The sequence below is a fragment of the Kwoniella dendrophila genome, chromosome 4 (assembly GCF_036810415.1).
Source record: "Kwoniella dendrophila CBS 6074 chromosome 4, complete sequence".
Taxonomy (NCBI): Eukaryota; Fungi; Basidiomycota; class Tremellomycetes; order Tremellales; family Cryptococcaceae; genus Kwoniella; species Kwoniella dendrophila.
Genome location: NC_089479.1, coordinates 1,958,516 through 1,982,739, shown reverse-complemented (window position 1 = coordinate 1,982,739; position 24,224 = coordinate 1,958,516). Strand labels below are relative to the sequence as shown.

The 24,224-nt window shown below is 38.9% G+C and overlaps 11 protein-coding genes across 11 annotated transcripts; 7 read left to right on the top strand and 4 right to left on the bottom strand.

Moving 5' to 3' along the window:
• Positions 1-150: 150 nt before the first annotated feature.
• L201_003823 (uncharacterized protein) lies at positions 151-2,157 on the top strand (the record flags this gene model as incomplete). Its single annotated transcript, XM_066219574.1, has 6 exons — positions 151-290; positions 350-608; positions 677-1,035; positions 1,095-1,312; positions 1,376-1,688; positions 1,752-2,157. The coding sequence occupies 6 exons, from the start codon at positions 151-153 to the stop codon at positions 2,155-2,157; spliced, it is 1,695 nt and encodes a 564-aa protein (XP_066075671.1).
• Positions 2,158-2,564: 407 nt separating this feature from the next.
• L201_003822 (uncharacterized protein) lies at positions 2,565-3,851 on the bottom strand (the record flags this gene model as incomplete). The annotated part of the gene is made up of 2 exons (XM_066219573.1): positions 2,565-3,463; positions 3,554-3,851. 2 exons carry the CDS (start codon positions 3,849-3,851, stop codon positions 2,565-2,567), a joined length of 1,197 nt encoding a protein of 398 aa, XP_066075670.1.
• A 507-nt stretch (positions 3,852-4,358) lies between these two features.
• L201_003821 (uncharacterized protein) lies at positions 4,359-4,927 on the bottom strand (the record flags this gene model as incomplete). The annotated part of the gene is made up of 3 exons (XM_066219572.1): positions 4,359-4,439; positions 4,543-4,778; positions 4,861-4,927. 3 exons carry the CDS (start codon positions 4,925-4,927, stop codon positions 4,359-4,361), a joined length of 384 nt encoding a protein of 127 aa, XP_066075669.1.
• Positions 4,928-6,061: 1,134 nt separating this feature from the next.
• On the top strand, positions 6,062-7,549 carry L201_003820 (uncharacterized protein; the record flags this gene model as incomplete). Its single annotated transcript, XM_066219571.1, has 6 exons — positions 6,062-6,348; positions 6,433-6,474; positions 6,542-6,641; positions 6,710-7,156; positions 7,244-7,340; positions 7,413-7,549. 6 exons carry the CDS (start codon positions 6,062-6,064, stop codon positions 7,547-7,549), a joined length of 1,110 nt encoding a protein of 369 aa, XP_066075668.1.
• Positions 7,550-8,040: 491 nt separating this feature from the next.
• On the bottom strand, positions 8,041-10,549 carry L201_003819 (uncharacterized protein; the record flags this gene model as incomplete). Its single annotated transcript, XM_066219570.1, has 8 exons — positions 8,041-8,101; positions 8,207-8,388; positions 8,449-8,582; positions 8,669-9,226; positions 9,332-9,705; positions 9,769-9,866; positions 9,948-10,071; positions 10,137-10,549. 8 exons carry the CDS (start codon positions 10,547-10,549, stop codon positions 8,041-8,043), a joined length of 1,944 nt encoding a protein of 647 aa, XP_066075667.1.
• A 1,083-nt stretch (positions 10,550-11,632) lies between these two features.
• L201_003818 (uncharacterized protein) lies at positions 11,633-18,487 on the top strand (the record flags this gene model as incomplete). Its single annotated transcript, XM_066219569.1, has 19 exons — positions 11,633-12,394; positions 12,517-13,311; positions 13,410-13,706; positions 13,788-14,366; positions 14,446-14,574; positions 14,629-14,807; positions 14,863-14,995; positions 15,051-15,106; positions 15,173-15,358; positions 15,413-15,678; positions 15,745-16,046; positions 16,106-16,217; positions 16,268-16,370; positions 16,492-16,766; positions 16,822-17,594; positions 17,662-17,694; positions 17,748-18,228; positions 18,322-18,380; positions 18,452-18,487. 19 exons carry the CDS (start codon positions 11,633-11,635, stop codon positions 18,485-18,487), a joined length of 5,556 nt encoding a protein of 1,851 aa, XP_066075666.1.
• Positions 18,488-19,278: 791 nt separating this feature from the next.
• Positions 19,279-20,928, top strand: L201_003817 (uncharacterized protein; the record flags this gene model as incomplete). The annotated part of the gene is made up of 9 exons (XM_066219568.1): positions 19,279-19,579; positions 19,665-19,887; positions 19,960-20,100; positions 20,165-20,227; positions 20,295-20,378; positions 20,449-20,573; positions 20,646-20,696; positions 20,750-20,832; positions 20,899-20,928. The coding sequence occupies 9 exons, from the start codon at positions 19,279-19,281 to the stop codon at positions 20,926-20,928; spliced, it is 1,101 nt and encodes a 366-aa protein (XP_066075665.1).
• A 50-nt stretch (positions 20,929-20,978) lies between these two features.
• Positions 20,979-21,343, top strand: L201_003816 (uncharacterized protein; the record flags this gene model as incomplete). Its single annotated transcript, XM_066219567.1, has 3 exons — positions 20,979-21,075; positions 21,130-21,230; positions 21,311-21,343. The coding sequence occupies 3 exons, from the start codon at positions 20,979-20,981 to the stop codon at positions 21,341-21,343; spliced, it is 231 nt and encodes a 76-aa protein (XP_066075664.1).
• Positions 21,344-21,394: 51 nt separating this feature from the next.
• L201_003815 (uncharacterized protein) lies at positions 21,395-21,595 on the top strand (the record flags this gene model as incomplete). The annotated part of the gene is made up of 1 exon (XM_066219566.1): positions 21,395-21,595. One exon carries the CDS (start codon positions 21,395-21,397, stop codon positions 21,593-21,595), a length of 201 nt encoding a protein of 66 aa, XP_066075663.1.
• Positions 21,596-21,777: 182 nt separating this feature from the next.
• On the bottom strand, positions 21,778-22,404 carry L201_003814 (uncharacterized protein; the record flags this gene model as incomplete). The annotated part of the gene is made up of 4 exons (XM_066219565.1): positions 21,778-21,806; positions 21,875-21,995; positions 22,069-22,230; positions 22,294-22,404. The coding sequence occupies 4 exons, from the start codon at positions 22,402-22,404 to the stop codon at positions 21,778-21,780; spliced, it is 423 nt and encodes a 140-aa protein (XP_066075662.1).
• Positions 22,405-22,829: 425 nt separating this feature from the next.
• Positions 22,830-24,042, top strand: L201_003813 (uncharacterized protein; the record flags this gene model as incomplete). Its single annotated transcript, XM_066219564.1, has 8 exons — positions 22,830-22,885; positions 23,052-23,126; positions 23,199-23,224; positions 23,309-23,334; positions 23,425-23,498; positions 23,581-23,595; positions 23,702-23,769; positions 23,852-24,042. 8 exons carry the CDS (start codon positions 22,830-22,832, stop codon positions 24,040-24,042), a joined length of 531 nt encoding a protein of 176 aa, XP_066075661.1.
• Positions 24,043-24,224: the final 182 nt, after the last annotated feature.

Below are 24,224 nucleotides of genomic sequence, written 5' to 3'. Positions count from 1 at the left end.
TTTCGGATTATCAACAAGAATGATAAGGACAAAATGAGCACTATAACCCGCGATATGTGAGAATGGTATATATAGATGAGCATTGATTTGTCGAGGAACTTCTTACCACCATCAGCTCTTTCTTAATCCTTCCATTCGACCACTTATAACATGTCTTTGGAAGACAACAACAAACAAGAAGCTTATACAGGTCATTATGAGGGTGATAAAGACTTGAGTGTGGGCCAACAAGCTCTGGAAGTGAGACCTGAACCACTATCAGATTACGATCTTGCCAATGATCCTCACCGGTGAGTGATTCAATCCTATTCATTGTGAGGTATTTGAATACTAACCTGAAACCATTTAGTGGTCTTCGAATGCGACATGTCCAATTATTATCAATTTCCGGTGCTGTTGGATCAGGTTTATTCGTATCTATAGGTGGACCTTTAACTTCAGCTGGTCCATTGGGTCTTTTGATCGGTATCTTAGTATGGTCAACTGTAATTTATGGTGCAAGTAATTGTCTTATCGAAATGACTACTCTTCATCCTATCGATGGTGGATTTATCACTTTTGCTGGTCGATTTTTGGATGAAACTATTGGTAAAGCAGTTGGATGGAATGTAAGTACAGTAGTAATAACGACATCTTGTATAGCATCGCTGACTCATGATGTTGTACCTGTGAATAGTTCCTTTTAGCTCAAGCTTCTTTAGTTTGTTTCGAGCTTACAGCATTTAACGTAATGTTAGAATATTGGACATTATCACTTCATCCCGCCATTGCAATCGGAGTAGGAATCGTACTTTTCGCCTTGCTTCAATTGTATTCCGTAAAATGGTTCGGTGAAGCAGAATTTTGGATTTCAATTACAAAGATCATCCTTCAAATTGGTTTAGTGCTTTATACTTTGATTGCGATGTGTGGAGGTAATCCAAAACACGATAAATTTGGATTTAGAGCTTGGAAAGATCCTGGACCTTTTGCTCAAGGTTCATCAGCAATGAAAATGAAAGGTATTTGGGATGCTGTACTTTGGTCTTGTTTTGCGTGAGTATTCTGAATGCGTATATATGCCATTGATACTGATTTTTCTTTTCTGTCGGCAGTCTCGGTGGTCCAGATTGGATTTCACTTATTGGTGGTGAAGTTCAAAGTCCTAGACGGATTCTTCCCAAGGCTTTCAACAGTACAATCTACCGTATCGTGGTATTCTTTATATTAGGTGCTTTGTGTGTTGGTATCAACGCTCCTTCCAATGATCAAGCATTACTTGGAGCTATCGCAAAAGGTGCACCAGGTGCTGCAAAGTCACCTTATATTATTTGTGAGTTATTTAAACACAATAGATCTACCACGCGCATTTACTAAGCATCGACTACTTTTGCAGCTATGAACAGACTTGGTATTCCAGTTCTTCCAGATATTGTCAATGCTTTAGTATTGGTATCTATCTTTTCTACTGGTAACGCAGCTGTTTTCTGTAGTAGTAGAGGTCTTTATACTCTCGCTTTAAAAGGTGCTGCACCAAGTGTATTCAAACGACTCAACAAACAAGGTGTACCATATATCGCCGTCTCAGCTATCTTGGCTTTCTCCTGTTTAGCTTTCTTATCAGTTGGTTCTGGTTCAGTTGTAGTACTAAATTGGTTCTTATCATTGGTCGGTGCCGCCAATTTGGTCAACTGGACTTCTATCGCTGTGTAAGTCAAATCATCTTATAATGCCGGAGGGAACTTTAGCTGATCTTGACTGTTCTTTGACAGCACATATATGAATTTCCGAGCAGGATGTAAAGCCCAAGGATTGTTAAAAGACGAATTTTTACCTGTCAGAGCAAGATTTCAACCATTTTCAAGTTGGTGGGTCGCTTGTTGTGCACCTATAGCATTTATCGCAAGTGGTTATGCTTTAATGGTACCCGGTGGATGGGCAGGTGATTCATTCATTTTCACCTATGGTGCCGTATTCATTTTTGCTGGATTTATCTTATTCTTCAAGATCTATGAGGTGCTCTTCCAAAAGAAGAAATTCTCCATGATCATACCAGCTAAAGAGATCGATTTGACATCAGGCTTAGAAGTGATCGAAGCTATCACTGCGGCTAGTAATGCTCAAGAAGCTGCTACTAAAAAGTCAGTGGGAGGTAAGATTTCGGATTTCTTCTTCTAGAATCGTTAATCTTTTTATATTTAGTACTTTAAACTATATATACTTTATTTAGCCTGTTTAAGGTGTTAGTTTGTAGCGTCATTATGATTGTCTTTGCCATATATCAGATATCTATTGTTATGTCTTTTCTAGACATAGTCAAATGATGAAAATTGTATTCTCGATGTGTGATCCATGAGCCCTACAATTTACTTCAAGAACAAATTTTGAGTGGTGCGATGCGATAGATGGAAAGCGGATGGAGCAGCATTGCTGATGCGAGGGACGAAGACCGAGCTGAAAGGAGGATGGAGCGGGAGTCACAGTGCCGATATCCGTTAAATTTGTTATTTTATACATTGTTCGAAACAGCTTACTGTATACAACGTTTTGTCCATTCACAGTTCCATCGATCTAGTTCTAACATTCTATCCAGCAATATTTTCTGCTATATGTTTTCCACCTGACCCTTTTATACCTTCTGCTCTTTCTATATCTTTATCATTCGATTTATCACCAAATATACCCATTATAGCTTCTATAGTAGTATTACCACCTGAAAAGACAATAGCTATATCCCATGGTTTACCACCTTCAGCTTGTTGTTCTTCATATACCCATTTTCTAAATTCTTCATTGTATAGGACTACTGCTAGAGGAACAGCACTTGAAGGTTCGATAAAAACTTTCATTCTCTCTAAAACCAATCTCATAGCTTTTTTGATCTGTTCTTCCGTTGCACTATAAATACTTTCTAGATTCTTAGTCTTATTTGATGATCCACTCGTAAATATCTTCCAAGGTATAGTACCAACAGGTGTTCTAAGTCCATCAGCTATTGTAAGTGTTTTAACAGTTTCTATACGTTTTGGTGGATTTGATTTTAATCCTATTTCACCATCATTTCCACCTTGGTATGAAGGTTCACAACCGATCACATTCACTTCAGGTTGATCAGAGAAATAGATTGATATACCTGAGAGTAATCCACCTCCACCTAAAGGAGATAATACTGCTTTCAAATTAGGTTTTCCGTCTTGTTCCTCTCTGATCTTATTATACTGTTCTTGTAATTCTAATGCTGTTGTACCTTGACCTAACATGATGTCGGGGTGATCATATGGAGGTACTAATATAGCACCAGTGTCTTTGATCACATCTTCAACCATAGCTTCACGTTCTTGACTTGTTGATCCACTAAAATAGACATGTTTGGTGTATGATTGAGTACCGGCAATTTTCGAAGGAGTAGATATTTTGGGCATCACGATGTGAGCAGGAATATCGAAATGCGATGCGGCCAATGCGAGAGCTTGCGCATGATTACCTATTCATCACCATTAGTCAAGCTACTTATTGTATCGCTGTTGCATTCCATATTCTGTGTGTGAAAGGAGTAGATGCTGCCTGGACTTACCGGATGAATGGGTAACTACGCCTCGTTTCCTTACTTCCTCCAAACCCATAACTTCTATCAGATGAGTGATAGCATGAAAAGCCCCTCTAGCCTTGAAAGCACCTATGCGCTGGTAGTTCTCGCATTTGAAGTAAATATTGAATTTCGGTGAAGGTGTAGAATCGGAAGACGAAGAAGCGATGCTGTTCAAGGTTTTACTTGTTAGAAGAGGTGTTCGATGAACATGGTCGCGGATCTTGCTAAATGCTGTATGTACCGATTCTGGTGTTAGAGGTAAAGTAGTCGATATGTCTGCCATACTGCTTGAAAGAACCCAGATGATGCTATGCGATGGTTATGATGCAAATTGAAAGTATGAAAGATGAACAGAGAAGATGTTAATATCAACATAGCTTATCGTGCATCAAAGTAACCTCATCTTCACTTTGCCCACCTTCAGGTATTTCTTCGGACTTTTTGTTTCCGAAAAACAATCAGATTATTCCGATAACATACCGAGTTTAACATATGTTTCCATTCCTTCAAGCGGCTTGATTGCTTCCACTATACCATAAGCACGCATCGTGTGCGTATAAGGTTGTTAAAAATAGTGAGTTATTGCATAGGAGTCAAGAGAAGGCATCGATTCGTTTGGACCAGCGAACCACTCGACGTTCAGATACAGACACAAACAACGAGAGAATCAGAATGGCTATATCAGATGTACTATACAGATATGCATACATTTTACTATATCGATACAAACCATCATATGCTTCTCACGACCGCGATCCTTCGATCAAGATGACGATGTAATCTAGCAGACTTATTGACAAGTAGTGATCTCGTAATCGACAGTCTTGTTACCTTGACCGGCGATCTTGGGTTTGAAATCAACGTAGACAAGCTATCAAATCAATCAACGCTTACATTAGCGTTACGTTCCACGCATAACATGGCATATATCACAGCTTGATATTTGGTACTAAGAGATGGAAAAAAACACTTACCTCGTTCTTTTCAGAAGTCCATTCACCATCGGTATCTCTATAGTAAACGATCTCATCACTTCCAGCATCTCTAACTTCTACAGTTGTGTGTGAGAGAGCACCATCAGTTGACCATTTGATATTGTAACAGGTTGATTTGGTAACTGGGAAAGGTTTTGAACATCTTTGGTTCTTGTCTTTATCGATACATTTCTCGACGGCGAAGTCTTTGATTGAACCGGATGATACGACGCTCACTACACAAGATATGCCAGCATAAGCGTTGAACAAATCATAGAGAGATAAGGGGGAAGGGTGGCAATGAATCAAACAACTTACTTTCGGTAACAGCACCGGTGAGGGCGAGACCAGCAGCGAGGATACTTTGAAGGTTTGGAATGTACATATTGATAGTCGATGTATTTGTTTGAGTGATATAAGATGTAAAGATGAAATGAAAGAGAAGAATACAAAGTGTTTTCGTTTATGTACACAAATGTCGATCTTCTCTTTTTGCATAGGTTATAAACGTTCATTCCCATTTTATCGTTCAAAGCAGGTGACTACTATTTGCACAGAATCATAAACGGCGATTATTACGTTTATCACCTGTGATGTCATCTCAACGGGGGATATAATAGTTACCGTACCCGGTGTCTCGGAAGCTTAAATGGGGTATACAGATAATTACAATACACTCACATAAAGTATGCGAACAGGAATAGGATAGAGACCAAAATCATTGGTAGCGTACTGTAATCCTATGGTGTTCTCTCATCTTAACTACTCTCTATTCTTTCAAACGTCACTAGCCTCCCCATCAATTATCAATCATGATGCTGCTTCACAATCAATACAGGTTGGTTCATTGACTTCATTCACAGGAACAATTTTTTGTTGTCAATGCGATCTGCCTATAGGATTGAGGTTTTTGAATAGCTATACACTTCGATCAGAGCGATGAAGGTGGAGGAATAGCTAGTGTAGTGCAAGGGGTTGAAGTATGGTGTAGAAATTCTACTTGAGAAAGCGGACATAGCCTGTCATATGGTGTTTCAAGTTCTTATAGGGGAATAAGGTCATCTAGATACGGTGAGTGAGCCGTCAATGTACCTTGAACAACGACAGGCAAGATTTCGGGTTTCGGAGTTTCCTAAAAAGGAGGATTCATTTGACCGTGAGTGTCTAAGGTTGTTTCATGAGTATTTCCTATCATCTCTTACTAACGTTTTCAAGGGATTTTTCCTATGACCTCTTCCCGAGTAACTAATATACCAAAATACTGATAGGGACTCAACAAAGCATTATAAGATGATCAAACTAAATTAACGACATTTCGGGATGATTTAGAGTACCAAGACAGTCGCGATATCCTAAAATAGCCAAAAAGTCCTCCACATTACTGGTTTTTCTTTTTCGACTTGTGGAATTTTTGTCATTGCGCTTATAATTCATGGATTTAGTATATATATACGGAGTATGTCTGATAGCGCTATTGAATGATACTCATGCATAATCACTCATCTTAACGTCCTGCAAAATGTCCAAAACGGTCTGTTCAACGATAATAGTATTGACTTATCTGATTTCAGTGGTAAAAGCAGATTATACAGATGAAGTTTCAGATAATGATTCATGTTCACCTACAACAGCTGAAGATTATAATTTAGGTTTACACGTAGCATCGGTATTTGTATTACTAATAGCTTCAGGTATAGGTGCTTTCTTACCTGTTTTAATGGGTGATTATGGAAATAATAATGTTTTCTTCAAGAGAATTTTTTTCATTTTAAAGTATTTCGGTACTGGTATTATTATTGCTTTGGCGTGAGTAAAGCCAGTTCCACCAGAAAACATATCTCAATCCTATGACTCATGGATATAATGTGAACCTAACGAATTATCTTGTAGATTCTGCCATCTTTTACAGGATTCTTTTGAAACTTTCTCCAAGTGAGTGATGAATTTTTACAATCGGAAACTAAAAGCTAGGTCGTAACTCACCGAATCCTATTTCTAGTGAATGTATAGGTGAATTAGGATACGAACCTACCGCACCTGCAATTGCAATGGGATCTATGCTTGTCATTTGGTTGGTGGATTACTTCGGCGCTCGTTGGGTAAGTTGGTCTGAAGTTGAATCAATAACGTATGATAAGCTAAAATTGAATCCTATCGAATATTCAAGGCTGCTCGTCGAAACCTTCCTTCCGTTCCAGCATTGCCTAACGCCACTATAAAAGCTTCAACATCAGGTTCAGTCTCAAATTCAAGCAGTCCAACAAACGATGATAATAAGCCTATGTTCCAGGATCTATGCTGTGAATCAGGACTTTGTAAACCAATTGCAGATTTAGATCCAGCTTCAAAGAGAGCACATTGGGATGTACAGCTATTAGAAGGTGGTATAGTATTTCATTCAGTTATGATTGGTGTAGCATTGGGTGCGCAATCAGATGGATTCGAAGTTACTTTTGCTGCGTTGGTATTCCACCAACTGTTTGAAGGTTTGGGTCTAGGTGCTAGAATCGGTGCGTTAGTTTGGCCGAAATTGGAGGGAACTTCAAACATAGCTTGGAAGAAATGGTTTATGTGTATGGCTTATACTGTTATTACTTCTATTGGTATTGCTATTGTAAGTTCACTTCATGATTTTGCTGTCCTCGCACGACAGCATATTGGATGAAAAGCTTGCTGACCTAACAAATGATGTGATATTTAGGGTATTGGAGTACATCAATCATTCAATGAAAATGGTAGAGCCGAATTATTAGCTATCGGCGTTTTGAATTCTATTTCAGCTGGTATCTTACTATACAGTAGGTTTATACTAGTCATTTATAGCTTTTATCATATACTGATACGCAAATGTGTGTTGTGTTTATTTTTAGGCGGTTTATGTCAATTATTATACGCAGAATGGGTTGTTGGTGATATGAGAGATACTTCAAATGCCAAAGTAGCTACTGCTCTTATATCCTTATTCCTAGGTTTATTTGCTATGGCTTTAATTGGAAAATGGACTTAGAATAGCAATTCTCCTTGATTACGATTTCGGCTTTCGTAATGTTAGTCATTATGACAAAACGTATACATTATTTATATATGTATATACAGAAATAGATAGAAGTGAATTGGCTGAATATCGCATCGATCATTTTAGTCACTGCTAACTCAATTCTTTTGTGATATTTGCAATCGCCGGATGAATTCTCACAAACGTCGATTGTGCAAATAAATTAATCTGAATAAAGAAAGAAGGTATAAAATATAAACAACCTGCATTTTTTGAGAGACTCTATAATATGATATTGCCTTATTGACAAGGATGTGAAAAGTTGATGAACATTTCCTAAATTTACGTTCTAACCATTCTATGAAGAGGTTATTGTATGTGCTATAATCATTTTTTCATGCTATATACCCAAGAAAACCAAAATATCGACAAAGGAAAAAGAAGGAGGAAGGGGAGGGCGGAGGGTGACAGATATTCTGCTCTTATAGTGAAGCTAATTCACTCTAATCGTATGATTTTTGATATGACCATTCTTCTCGATCATCAGCCATAAGACGAGAGTATCTAAAGTAATAAAAACTAATCAGTTTTTCTAATATACACAAATAATCGCGTAATGCAATGATCCTAACCTTGTCCAGGAAGAATAATAGTCTATAAATTACTCACTCAAGCATTAACCTAAACATATAAGCTTGCATATCTTCCCATCTCCAATGTTCTTCACCGAATTTTTTACCTTGTTCCGCAATCTTTTGGGCTAGTTCATCATGTCCACCTACTCTACCATCAGGTGGACCAGCGAAAAATGACATGATATCGTATAAATCGGAATAATCAATTTTACATGGCTATGAAAAATCAATCAGTTATTATGCCCCATTTGAAGATATGAATGAGAAACAACTGACTATGTAGTGTACCCAAGGGGTCATCCAATCTGATAACCATTCAGGATATATTGTCGCTTTCACTACCACACTTCCAGACATGACGAGTCGATGGAATCGTGATGACCATCCATTACCATCTATATCAAAGACGTCTATAAGATCGTTATTAGTATTATCCCTCACAATCAATATACAATGACAAGATGAAGGCAAATAGTCCCACTGTCGATTCACTCACACTTGTATTTAGCGGCATCTTCAGGTCTAACTCTATCTTTAAATTCTATTTCATTTGCCATTTCATCACAAGTACCATCTTCTTTCTTACATTGATGTGGACCACCTGTTAAACCAATATCCATATATGCTTCATTCAATCTTGATATTGACCAAGATTCTTTATCCCAATCTTTACCTCTTTTCACCCAAACATCTTTCAAACCTTTTTTCTCTTGTGTCATCAATGCTAATCTAGGTCGATGTGATTGATGCCATGTATAATCTTTTCTTTTCGAATATGAATCACCTGTTGTTGAACCTCTCCAAAATAATTTACTAATTGTTTTCTGTTCCCATGGTACATATTTTTTTCTACCTTCAGATGAAGTGAAATTGTCATATGCTTCTAAAGGTGTAGTTAAGAATTCTGGATTTCGTACGAACTTAGATAATTGAAATATAGGTCGTAGTACTGTTTCTCTGCAGAAATCGAACGATAGCGATCCATGTAGTTTGAGTAAAGAAGGGTTATAGCAGAAATCGTACGTTTGAAGGGGATCATAAATGAAAGACGATTCTGTAGAGCAGAAGATATGTCAGGAATTGAACAATGAAACAATGAGAATAACTCGTCTTCCTCGCTAAACACGCCATTTGATTTACAAGAAACACATCAACTCACCTCCAAGATCAGACGGGTTAAATTCCTCCAACGAAGTACCATCTCTTACTGCCAAACCTCTTTGCCAACCTGGACTACCTTCAGGACAAGCTGAAACCAGACCTTTTACAGGTTGTCTACCTTCTCTTTTTTCTAATTGTTTCAATTCAGATTCACTCAAATAAGTTCCTGATTTTATAGCTGCAAAAGCCGCTTGTTTTTGATCATCACCTAATATCCAAGAACCTAAATCATGATCTGATAATGTAAAAGTAACTTCTTTAGGTAAATATTGTGCGATAGGTTCAAGTAGCTGGAATAATAATCTTGGTCTAGCTGAATGTGCTCGTCGACCATATAATGAGGATTCAGAATCAGGTGATAGTGTAATATGACTATATATAGGATATCTGAATATCAGCTTGAGAACTCTATATTGGTGGCAGTGGTCAGCTCACGCTACATGCTCAGTCTTCGTTAATTCGTTTACTCTCTTGTTAAACATTTCAGGCGATAAGGCGAAGAACGGTTCAACATCCCGATTGATTTGGTCGTACTGAAGTTCGAAAGTAAGATTAGCAATAAGGTATTTGCATCAAGAACGTAAATCTAGCTGAGTTATTATCGCTGAACTCACATCATCGACAATCTTTACCTGATTCCTCTTACAGAACTGCCACCATTGATCAAAGCCTTTTGGCGGTGCTCTACCATACCTTCGTCTATATTCGGTAACAGCTTGAGGAAGGGTTTTTGATTGTCTAATCGGTACAGCGAGATCAGCTCAAACTTGTGCCATAGTAATAGCTAACATCGATAAACATACCTTTCTAACAAGTTATTCCATTTATCTTCACCTTGTTTCATCAAATCTAATATAGGATGTAATTCCATCATTGATTTTAATCTCTTTTGATCTTTCTTTTTCAAACCACCCTTTTTCAATATACTATGTATTTTTTCCCATCCTCTAACATAACCATCTTTTGTATATTCTAATCCTCTAGGTAATCTAGGATCTGAATCCGCTAGCCATTCATTTAAAGCTTTCTTATGATCTCTTACTTTATCTAATGCTCCACCACCACCACCACCTCCTCCAGAAGATGATTCCGAGTAATCACCATCATCAAAATTTAAATCATATTCTGGTGAAGGTGAAAGTAAGAAGAAGGATACAAATAGTAAACCAACGATACCCAGAATTATCGTTGTTCTAGTCACCCTCAGCCTAGGCATCTTGGGCTTTTAGTCGTTGGGTATATATGTTTATAGATGGTATATCAAGATTGTGTATGTAAAGTGAGCTGGTAATCAAAATTGAAAAATGAGGATGATGAATTGCGGATGGTGTTGACGGAAATGAAGAATCATCCCAGTATTATGAGAACGCGTTTCATGATTTTCAGCTTTTACGTGAATTGACAAGATCTGCCCAACGCGACTCTCACGTGGAGATGTCAATCCTTCTTCTTAGTGTAGCAGGCACGGTAGTCACCTTTTTACAACATGTTGATACCTTCGGTGATAGATCAAGTCTCGTAAAAGACGACGACATCTGTAAGCACCGATCATAGCAAGTCCATATCATATCTCTAGCACCATGTCAAGTCTGGTTAGAAGCATTTGCATAAGCAGCGTAACAGCTGCTTCCGAGTCAACTGACTTGTGACGATGAGGAGGCACAAATTTACCGCTGACCTCTGCTCAAGCTATGGCTAGAACATTTTTTAGCGGCTCTTTATCGTTAATACTATCCTACTCATCATCTCCACGCTTCTGAACTGTTACAGTCCTCGCTACAGACGGCCGAGATGTAATCCATTTCTCTGTCAGGAACAGACGGGTACGATAGTTGTAAGGAATGTAAGGTATGGTCAAGAGATATGAGCGAGTCTAGAGGCTTTCTAGTGCAGGATAAACGAGATAAAGATATCAGGGATGATGACGCAACGATGTTTAGCATGTGTGGTGGTTTATAACTAATCCCCTGGATGTTTTCGGTTTTCTGCGCAATTTCTGTATTTTTTGGTTTTATTTGTTGTTATGGTAGAAATTTGAAGTGTTTCAGCTTTATCCGGACGAGCCATTCAATCCATTGCCATCGTCATTATCATCCATATTTTATATCTTGGCAACCTTCATTCCTTTCTTTTCGAATCTTCTTTCCCTCCATGCATACTTCATTTATAGATCATACATATAGATTGTACAGTGTAACCATAGAGAAGCCCTACTAGGGCATAAGGACTGTATAAATAGATAAAATACATCTTCATTTCACATCTATAATACCATCAAAGTTATACAGCGCATTACACCATGTCGGGTCCAGCTGGTACAGGTCTGGCAAATAATGGCAGCAACTCTAACTTTACCGGCTTAGTATCAAACTTGGTTAAGAAGAAGCATTCGGAAGGGGAAGGCAATAACGGACCTGATTTAGATGATCAAAAACCAAGTAAAGGTTTACCGAGTACAGCTCTGAAAAGGAATACAAAGGAATGGAAAGAAGCTAATGGTGATCAAGATGATGAGGATCCCAAAGAAAAGATAAGGAAGAATAGAAGTGGTAGTCAAAGTAGTGTATCATCATCTTCATCCATACCTGATAACGCTACAGGGGAAGAAGATCCAAGGACAGAAGAAGAACAAGAAAGAGATCAAGAAGGTGCAGAAGGTAGAGGTCCAGGTGGACATGAAAAACGTATACCGAATGGCGATCGAGAAAACCACCAAGTCAATGGATACGGTAATCATTCTCATCAAATAACAGAATCACCTGAATCATCGCCAACAGAAGAAAAACCACATCCTGATAATTCAGATTCATCCCCTTTAGAAAATATAGATTTTTCTAGACAAAATGGTCATGAAAAACCAAAAGATATACCGTTAACAATACATAAAGATAGTAGAGACATAGATCCTGAAGAAAGAATAGATAAACGGAATTCTAAATCTGAGAAGAAAAAAACCGATGAGCTAGGTAGAAGACCTGACGCTATGGCCGGTGTGAAAGAGGAAGAAGTTCCGAGTTCTAGAAATGAGATTGTTTTAGATCCTAGGATACCGTACATGCATGTGAGTAGATTTGTATCGCTGTTTCTTTCTTCTCTTCACCTTTCAACTATTCGGCTATATAATCTGCATGTCTATGTCTACTTGTTCACTCGTGACTTCTTGCTTACTCGATGTACAACCAGTATCACCAACGTCGCGAACCAACGGTAGAAGGTGTAAAGCTTGGACCTATACTAAAGGTGACAGCAGATGGTGAAGGCGAATATCCTCCTGGAGAAACACCTCAACCTTCAAGACAAGTATCTCGCGAAACTCCTATAAATTCTCGACAATCTTCGCCGGAACGTAAACATCTTCAACCATCATCCCGTCCAATATCATATGCTAGAAGTAGTAACGATTTAGAATCATATGAGCGTGGAATGAGTGATACTTTGGAAGAAGGAACGTGGAGAAATGCCATGTCACAACGTGAAAGTCATCACTCAGACGATCATAAGAAGAGTAAAAGAAAATCCATAAATACTAGATTCAGTAGTTTTAGAGATATACATCAAATATCAAATGATGGTGGAGAAGATGATCATAATGGAGATGGAGGAGAAGGAGGAAATTCACCTGATACGCCTACAACAGAAAATGCTCAAAAAAAATGGGCAATGCTTAGAAATAGAGTTATACCTTCGAAATCATCAAACAGTAATTCTGTCGCACCTACACCAGGAAAAGTTTCAGCTTTGGCACCTACGGTAATTGCTAGTATACCAGTAACTACTGAATTATTTGCAGGTCAACTACCCGTTATGATCATGAAAACATGGTTAGATAGAGATGAAGACGGTCATAGAGCTGTTCCAGTTCTATTGGGTAATTTGAGGTTTAGAGTGGGTGATAGTGTAGGATTAAGGCCTGGAGGTGAAACTGGGAAAGAGATGTTCAAGCTAGAATGTGAATATGGAGATGGTGCCGTCAAATGGGTGAGTCATTGCTTGGTAACCTACTATCCGACTCTATCAATACCATTTTGCTATATATACCGATCTTTCTCTGAGCTGATCAGGTAACCCTTTCATAGGTGATATACCGAGAACTTCGAGACTTCTTATCTCTTCACGCTCATTACAAAGCGGCCAACTTCGGTACTTCAGTAGCTGGTCTAAGAAGTTCACGTAAAGTCGAGATCCCAGATTTCCCTAAAATGTCCATCCCGTATCTAAATAAACTTGGTGGTCAACAAGGTCAAGGTAGAAATAGTAGTTCAAATAAGCCAGATGAAAGAGAAAAACCTCATAAACCTGTTGGAAAGGCTGAATATGCTCAAGCTAGTAGAGATGCTTTACAACAATATTTAGTGGAATTGATCAGGGCCGTTGTAAGTTGAGACTTGACACCTTCGCAACGTTATCATAAAACATTTGATAAGCACCAACTGACTTTACATATTATCTTACAGATCTTCCGACCAGAATCCAATCGATTATGTAAATTCTTTGAACTTTCCGCTTTAACTTTACAACTCGCTCCTAGAGGTGGGTTCCAAGGTAAAGCTGGGTTTCTCAAGATACCAGATTGGAATGCTAGTAGAAGAGCCAATCAACCTGGTTTAGCACCTACAACTTGGGCAGCCCATCGAAAACCGAAATGGTTCATCGTTAGAGATTCTTACTTTATTGCGACCGATGGACCTGAATCAGTGGATTACTACGATGTTTTCTTGCTTGATGCGGACTTTACGATAGAAAGACCTAAGAGGTATTATAGAACAGGTTTACATCTTTTATCGAATCATGGACCAACTAAAGCTATCAAGAATAAAACTGGTGGTGGAAATTTGACAGATAATGCAGAAGGTGATAATCCAAACGATATTGATTTAGATAATCCATTCAATCGAGAATTGATTATTGCTTCAGGTGAAGGTAAAGGTTCAAAAGGTCAATCCATGCACGATGATGGCGAGCATCATGCTTCTCAGCATACCTTTACAATTGCAAATAGTCAAAGGAGAATGAAATTGGTTGCTAAAAATGCTGTAAGTATAAATCGAAGCAGCTATTTGTCAACTCTACAAGCTTATACATAGCTAACGACAATATTGTATCATCAAATAGCGTCAAATGCATCAATTTATCGTCTCTATGGAACGAATCGCCGCTCAGTGTATATGGACGGGAAGAAATCGATTCGACTCTTTTGCTCCGCTAAGAGTCAATGTAGCTGCACAATGGCTTGTTGACGGGGTAAGCTTGTTATGCAGCATACATATCGACTGGGAATCTGACAGTATCTTATAGCGAGACTACTTCTGGAATTTATCTCGTGCTATCAATATGGCAAAAGACCGAATATATATCCATGATTGGTGGATCTCACCTGAGCTTTATTTAAGAAGACCAGGTGATGAAAGATATCGACTTGATAACTTGCTAAAACGAAAAGCAGAAGACGGTGTAAAGGTTTTTATAATCATCTAGTAAGCTGTCAGGACGTTGCTGAATCCCTGTACGATAGCTGACACTTGTTTGTAGTAACGAAGTATCGGATAAAACTACCCCAGTCGACAGTTTATACACTAAAAAGACTTTGACCGGTTTACATCCCAACATCATGGTTCAAAGATCACCTTCCCATTTCCAGACTGGTACTTTTTACTGGTCTCATGTAAGTCTGATAGGTAACCCTTTGGAGATATATAAGCTGAACATATACTCTGTAGCATGAAAAACTATGTGTTATCGATGAGACAATTGCTTTTATGGGAGGTTTGGATCTGTAAGTTCATTGTACTTTGTGGTGGACTTCAATGTCAGCCATAGAAGCTAATCAACAAACGAGTAGATGTTATGGTCGATGGGATACTTCGCAGCACATCCTCACCGATGACGAACATACAGCGCCTGATGGTCCTGATGGTCCAGTATGGAGAGGCAAAGATTACTCAAACGAACGAGTCATGGAATACTCAAGTCTGGACAAACCATTTGAAGATATGTTCGATAGGTCTAAAGTACCTCGAATGCCTTGGTAAGCCATGCTTTGAAAATAATGATCATAATTCATAGCTGACATGTCCTGTAGGCACGATGTCGGATTGCAAATCATCGGTCAACCAGCCCGAGACCTGTGTAGACATTTCGTACAACGATGGAATTTATTGATTAGGACTAAAAATCATAAAAGACGAATGCCTTTCTTATTGCCTGCGGCGGACTTTACGGAGAGAGAATTGCAAGATCTCAAATTACAAGGTACTTGCGAGGTTCAAATTTGTAGATCCGTTGGACCTTGGTCAATGGGTACTTTGACGAAAATCGAACATTCTATCCAAAATGCTTACGTTAAATGTAAGTTGGTATATTACGTTTCCTTACGTCTTTCAAGGACTGACGCGATTTCCTTTCGCTGCTTAGCTATCGAATTATCCGAACACTTTGTCTATATCGAAAATCAATTCTTCATCACTTCTACCATTGTAGATGGTGTCCGAATTGAGAACCAGATAGGAGATGCTTTAGTCAATCGAATCATCAAAGCTCACCGAGAAGATACACCATGGAAAGCTTGTATCGTAATTCCTCTACTACCGGGTTATACATATCCAATAGATGCCGGGGAAGCTAGTTCCGTCAGATTGATCTTGGAATGTCAAAATAGAACAATTAGTAGAGGTACAAACTCTATCTTCTCTAGATTGAGAAAGGAAGGTATCGATGTAAGTGCACTTCCACAATGTCAAGGCTTTTCAATATCATCTGCTAATCTGGTATTCAGCCTGATGAATATATCACCTTCTTCTCATTGAGAGGTTGGGCTAAATTCAAATCTGGTGTTTTGACTACTGAGCAAGTCTACATTCACGGCAAAACTATGATAGTTGACGATAGTGAGTAGCGAAATCCGGAGATTACAATGTTATTGATCAACAACTGTTAGGACTTGTACTTTGTGGATCCGCTAATATCAATGAACGAAGTCAAAGAGGTGATAGAGATTCAGAACTGTTAGCTGTCATTAGAGATACCGATATGATTGATGGGTAAGCATCATTCCTTCCCCCTGAGGAGTAACTTGTCAATTATACATGGAACTCTGCCGAAGTCATTGTAAACCTAAATTATTACAAGCCTTATGCGCTAATTTTGATTCTCCTCCGACAGTACAATGGCTGGACGACCATTCAAAGTCGGACGATTTGCGCATACCCTTCGAGTACGACTCATGCGAGAACATGTTGGAGTTGATGTGGACTCCATTGACGAAGATGAACTTATGTCGCGAGAACCCATCGCGCCAGCCGATGAAGTGGAGACATGGGATCCAGATCATGAACAGGATAGTGATGATGAAGGCGCTACCACTGGTATAACGAAGATTAAAGCTAGACCTGCTCGAGATAGATTGATGCAAACTGTCCATTCTGGAATCTCTAGTGGTGAGTTTCGTTATGGAAGGCTAACGATCTAGCTGATATACAATTCCATATATAGTAACAAAGGGAATGAGTGAAAATGCCTTGTCGAATGTCCGGAAAGCAGCAGACAAAGTTATTCATCCTATATCAGCTGCTGTAGGAGGACAAACTGTAGCTCACCATATGATGGATGGTGGTGATGGCGATCCAAGCGAAAGGGCTGACTACGATCCAACCAGAGAAGGTGAACAAACTGTAGGATTTGCAAGTTCCATGGTACCAACTTTAGAAGAAAAGACTATATATGAACGTCGACCTTCTGGGACACATGCTAATGGTAAACCATTATTTGATCTTTTAGAAGAAAGTGAAGGTGGACATGGAACGCTTGGTAGTGATGATGATGGACAAGAAGGAGATTCATTGGAAGAAGCTAAAGTACCTGAAAGAGCTAAAAAGGATGATCTTATCTCAGATGACAATCCATCAGCCAAAAAAGCTGGTGCACCTAAGATTCTCAGTAAACCTAATGAAACGGAATTATATGGTACGACAGCCAATACATTTATACCTGATGAAGCTTTACCTGAGAATCAAAACCAGACAGACAATTCCAGTAATAATAAGAATGGTAAAGAAAAGGAAAAGGAAACATCGACAACCCGTGAAAAAGAAGAACCATTAGCATTAAAAGCTAGAAAAACACTAAGAAAACACTTGAATGCCAAAGTACAACTTTCGCCTTGGACTATGCCAACTCCTACACCTAAAATCAATCCAAATAGATTCCATGATCCGTTAGATGAACGATTCTGGAAGGATATGTGGGTAGCGACTGCGGTCCATAATGTAAGTTGATAATAGTGGTAAACGAAATTTAAGGTTTCATAAGCTGAGCTGACTTGCTTTAAAATAGACTGAAATTTTCCGAAAGGTGTTCCGATGTATTGTAAGTTTGCTTCAACACTGCATCGGTTCAGTTCTAATCTTTTTCAATCATAGCCTGACGATCTCGTTACTTCCTGGGCACAATACAAAGCTTTCGCCAATCACGCTGAAAAGTTCAATAAAACACCTGAAGATATAGCTGCGCCTGGTCATTCTGAACCTGTCAAAGTCACACATGATGGTCCTGGAACTCATGGGTCCGGTGGAGGAGGTAGTGGTGGTGGGGAAGTCCAAAAAGGTGATAAAGGTGGATCTGGATCTGGATCTGCTGCAAATGGAAACAAACAATCTGATACTAGAGAATCAGATGTAGTAGATGGTAAACCTAAAGCGGAAGGACATAGAAGGGAAAGTAGTGGTAAATCCCCTAGAATCGGATCTGGATCTGATGGACCTGGATCACCCAACTTTAATACTAGATCTAACGAAGAAGAGGGTAGAGGAGAAAGGAAACCCAGTTCGCCTGATGAAGCTTGGGCTGAATGGGAAAGAGATGAGATGGAGGCGTTATTAGGAGAAATCAGAGGACATCTGGGTGAGTTAGCCATTCATCTAAAAACAAGTCCAGATCAATTTCACCTCTATACGTGCGTATTATTGCAAAAGCTGACATGATATTTCGGGATAGTAATTTATCCCACCAGATTCCTGGAAGCCGAAGATTTAGCGAATAATTTCCTTTTCAATGTGAGTATTTCGAATATGATTCGCTGATGTGCTGTCCGTCGTTGACAAATTTACTTGATTTTCATTTTCAGTCTGATAAGATCTTACCATTACCTATTTACGACTAATTTACGACTCTACCTATACATACATATCTATAATACACATATTAAATATTATTGCATCATTCATTTCCTTTATCACATTATCATTAATACTCAAACAAATCATCACGTATTGCATTTTTCTTCACGTTCTTCGGGTTTCGGCTTTCTATTTTTTGTATATCACTTTTAGTCATGATTCGATGATCAGCTACAATTAGTAGTTTTCATGCATCTTCCCATAGCACGATGAAGAAAAAGAGTATGTTATCAGGACACCTAGTTACAAAATTCGGGTTAAAAGGTTAAAAGATTTGATAACGACAGTCAACGGATAAGACCGGTACATGAACGCTATCGATTATCAATTATCACGACATTCATTTAATCTATTCATCGTGCCTGGATATCGATAACTACTGTATCTATCTTGGCAATGCATTAAATTTTATAGGTATGAAATGGATGTACATTTTTTCTGTATTTTAGATTCAAAATGCTTTTCACGCTTTGGATCTACGGTAATCTTCAATAACTTATACCTGGGATCTGATATAGATAAGGAAAGATATTAGTATCGATTGCGCCATTTGAGTGAGACCCGGAAATTTAATGTCTTCGACATCGACTTTCAAAAGTAACCTGGAATTTTGTGGTTCAATAAGGAAATACCAATATTGAGATGGCATTGAAGAACAAGTATATATAATGCGGCTTGAACATGCTTCTTTCTTCCAGGTATATCTTGATACTGATCAATACGACTGTACACACAGTTTTGACCTGTAGCGTTCTCCAGAACAAGCATTAACAAAATGAGCCATTCAGTCGCTCAACATTCAACTTCGGTTGAAAAAGCACAAAAAAATGATCAGCCAGCTTCAGCGGTATTATCAACTCTAACTCAACCTGGATTACCAGGAAATGAAATTATCACTTCAGTCGATACATATGTTCCACCTAAACGAACATGGAAATCTTACATATGGTCCACATTAGACGTCCCAAAAGATGAAGCTAAATTCTTGACCAAGTTGGATATCACTTTGATTACTTCGGCTGCTTTAGGTGTCATGATTAGGTATTTGGATCAGGTCAACATCACCAATGCTTTCAGTGAGTTCTCCAATTCAATTCCCCTCGGCAGAGGCTTCCTCAGCTTGGATTACATGACTGATAACCACAATCACTACTCCTATAGATAGTGGAATGAAAGAAGATTTAGAGTTATACGGGAATGAACTGAATTTTGCAAATGCATTATGGAGTGCAGCATACGTATTCGGACAAATTCCTTCGAACCTGATCCTGACTAGAGTTAACACAGCAAGATATATTGCATTCTTGGAATTCGCTTGGACAGCTTTTACTTTTGGAACCAGTGCCGTGAAAAATAAAAATCAGTTATATGCTGTTCGATTTTTGTGAGTTCTTATCTATCCTTACCTATCACATCTGAAAACCCCATCTTGGTATGCTGATATAAAGATACACAGCGTCGGTCTCTTCGAAGCTGGTCATTTCCCTGCAGTCATGTATGTTTGTTCAAGTTACTATAAACCACATGAATTAGCTAGAAGAAATTCCTTGATTCAAATCTTCGTTTCTGTTGGTCCATTATTTTCTGGTTTCTTGATGTGAGTTTCGTCATGCCCGAATACCAATCTACTGCTTTTGCTCATATTTTTGATATATCCGTAGGGCTGCTGTGTTTGCGGGAATGGATGGCGTCCGCGGTTGGCCTGGGTGGAGATGGATGTATATGTGGGTACGGACTAGTCGTTTCAAATGAAGATGAGGATCTAATACGTGAAATCCACCATATCAATAGTATCTGCGGAGCTATCTCATTACCTTGTGCTGCTTGGACTTTCTTCGCAATGCCGCAACTACCAGGAAGAGCGAAACCTAATTGGTGAGCCGGACTTTTCTGACTGTTGGCATAAAGATCGTTACTCATCAAACAGTTTATGTTGTGTTGATAGGGTATTCTCGCAAGCTGAGATTGATCTTGCAAAAGCTAGAATGCCAACCGAAAAGAAATTCTATACTGGATTATTCAAGTGGAAAGATATCAAGAGATGGCATACCACCTGGCATGTTTATCTTTGTAAGTTGGTTGATACTTATGTGAGCCCTTTCATGTAGAATACGGTTCGATTGACCTCCGTGTATTCCATAGTCCCCTTCTACTTCCTATGCGCAGGGCAGATTGGTCAAGCAGGAGGATCTAGTAAGTACCTTGTATGAGAATGATTACAATGGGCTGACAGGATGTGATATTAGTGATTTTCTGGGTTAAAAGTTATAATGTAGAAGGAAAACCAAATGTATTCTCGGTAGCTGAAATCAATATTATTCCTCTTGGTGTAAGTGAACGGGATGCCATCTGTAATGGGTACTTTGACATAGCTGACGTTCTGGTGCTGAATCAGATCAACGTTATCACTATCGTTGGAGCTTGACCTCATCTTGGATATCTGATTCTTTACCTGGATCAGCAAGATGGCCATCCATGGTGTTCGCTGCACTAGTTGGAATAATCATACCTGTAGCTTTAGGTGCTACTCCTGTACATCCAGCTAATCGTGGTACTCGATGGGCATTATTCTGTAAGTGGAAGTCAGGAATGGAGTAATCGTTGATCAAGCTGACAAGTTGGATAGATTTGACATCTCTGGCTGGTACCGCGGCGGGAGTTACGTGGACATTCGTGAATGAAACCAGTAGACATGATCCAGAGAAGAGAGCTTATGTTAGTGCGATGGTAAGTACAATCTACCCTTTAATCTAATCACTGTACAGATTCATACTAAAGTATTTGATTTTGCTACACAAATTCACCAGATGAACGCATTTTCATACATTTTCACAGCCTGAATACCAATATTCACATTCCCAACCAAGAAACAACCATATGTGAACAAAGGAATGTTCGCAACAGGTGGATTTGCATCAGCTGCATTATTGGCGGCATTAGCTATTGATTATCTAGATCATAGAGATAAAAAGGGAGAAAGATTGTTAGGTCCAGTTGAAGAAGATCGAAAAAGTGAACATACCGAGAAAGAGTCAGAATCTGCTCCAGAGACTCCATTTTATGATGAGAAAACTATGAAAGCTATAGCTTAAAAATGTTGATTGGCACTGTAACGACCTTCATGGATGGTACACAAGTGGTATTGACAGGATGAAAGGATTTCGGATTTCTGTTGTGTTAGATCGTTGGAAAAGTCGATATAAGAAGACGATGGGTATTTCAAATGATACTATGTAATCTGACTCGTCATGTGATTGATTTCTTTTGCTTTGCTTCAGTCATCTTCGTACTTTTGATATGTATCTAAATGGGAATGATATACTCTAATTAGGATCGCACTGGGAATAATGTGTAGAGCACAAATTACTCACTAGGCAGTTCAGGTACCCAGTCCAATCTGTTTTTAATGAAGATTTCGCCTTCTGGTCGGAAAGTACTTGGGTCATCAAGTGATCCGATAGTGACATAACGATAAGTGTCTTGAACATTCTCCTGTTTTACCCATGGTCGGATTGATCAGTAAAGGGTTTGAGAACAATAAATATACTGTATGTCATAAACTCACACTATACTCGATAATATTTGAACCACAATTATCGCAAAATTCTCTGTTAACCATTACACCAGATCCATTATCTTTAGCATGTAACTTTGCCTTTCCCGAGGTATACTGAAACGTGTTGACTGGCACCCTGACAGCAGCGAAAAAGTCACCGCCATAAGCTTTCTATACGATAGGAGTAGATATCAGCTTTGTGATATCGTGTTTCAGGGAATTGGATGAAATTACCTTGCAGTTTCGGCAATGGCATAGTGATGAGGCAGCATCCTTGATATGATCGAGTGAGATGCGATATCGTACATTGCTGCAATAGCATCCGCCTTCAAAAGATACTAGCATTTTCAGATTTATCAATTTCTCGTATCGAGGATAGGCGCAAACGAACGGGTGGTAAGCTGTATATCGCTGAGATGAATTCGAGTAATTATACATGGGAATTTAAGCAATCTCACAATTACGAAATGAACATGAAATCGTGACATCAGATGTCTTGGTTTTGATAAGATACCGGCGCAGCTGTATATATATTCTCAGGACCATTCACCGATCGGTACCTTAAGCGATATGACGTGGGCTGACGTGGACAACGTATACAGATAGGATTTCATCTTGTAGTTTGGAGAACAATTGATGCTTGTAACTGTTCAATACAACGAATTATCATATATTTCAGAGATACCACACATGAATGCATCAAATTTTATTTCTTTACCTCATTATCATCAGTTAAAACATTGTCACTCTGCTCACAGACACTAATTACGATGATCTTTCCCGAAGAAGACGATTCGCTCAAGAAGACGTGGAAAGAGGATATCGGGTATGTCTTTATCTAACGTTCTTCCATATCCATGATTTCCCACTTCATTCCCATAGTAATCGATTGTGGACGATAATCGTAGAGGGCGTCTGTCTTGCTCATCACCTTCAATTTGTATCATCACTGATTATCGTCCAATAAATATACTTTGATCTTACTATCGTAGTGATCTTCACCTGATATACGATTACGATGCAAAGAATCCTGAAACTGGCGAACCTGAGAAATGGCGATATGAGATGTAGGTTGAATGGAAGAGAGTATAAAAGCATATACATTCCGGTTCTAATTAGACCTTTTCTCCTTGTCATAGGTGGTTCTCGCATGAAGACAGAATCAGTGAGTGCTTATTTTTGCTTTTTGATGCTAGCAGTATCAGTGTAACGGGTTAATAGCTGATAAAACGATTCACTTCCCTATCAGCCTATGCGATTCACGGTGGTCCAATGGTTAGTCCTGCCTTCTCCACGACCCTCTCCCACTTCAGTCCAAACACCACCCGATGACTGACAATGCTCAATATTTCTTCACCCCATTAGGCCGGAAGACTGAACTACCAAAAAGCTGATTATCAGTGTATCCGTCCTGGAGAATTATGGCAGTGTAACTGGCTGTAAGTTCTCCTTGACACCGGCTTTTTACATTTCTGTTGTGTTTGCGTGCTATACTGATATTTCCTTGTTTATCTGATCCAGGGAGGAAACTGGAACGTGAGTATTTGTGTTCTGAGTTCATGGAATAAATCTATATCCTCGTGTTGGTGAAATCAAATATTGCTTCGTAGCTGACATACATATACTGAATACGGGAACTCAGGATCTGCTCATTGGTATATGATATTCCCAAAAAGAAAATAACTACACTTTTAGGATTCTCCCGCGGACGTAAGTGCAGTTTGCCTTTACTTCTAGCATGGGAAATTTCAACAAACGGATTTCCTGAAGCTGACCTGACCTATCCTCGCAGATTGGGACAACCCCGAAAGAGCTCACGGAGATAAACGTAATCAAGCAGATTTCGATCGTTGGAGGGAACTCGCTAAAGAAGGGAAATCACAAGCAGATAGATTCATGTTGAATGATCAAGCGAATATATTGGAGACTTTTAGGGGGAAAGGTGATCTAGAACCTATTGATCCAAAATGGCCAACTCTTTAAACGAGATGAGGGTGTTCGAAGACGGAAGTAAAGAAGAAGCAGGAATTATATGTAGTCGAGGGTTGATGGAAAAGCTGCAATCACTTTGATACTGAAAACTCAGGTAGATGGAAATGTAGCTATTCATACACAGAATTCTAGCATTACAATTGCATTGAAATATATAAAGAACTTCGCTTCAA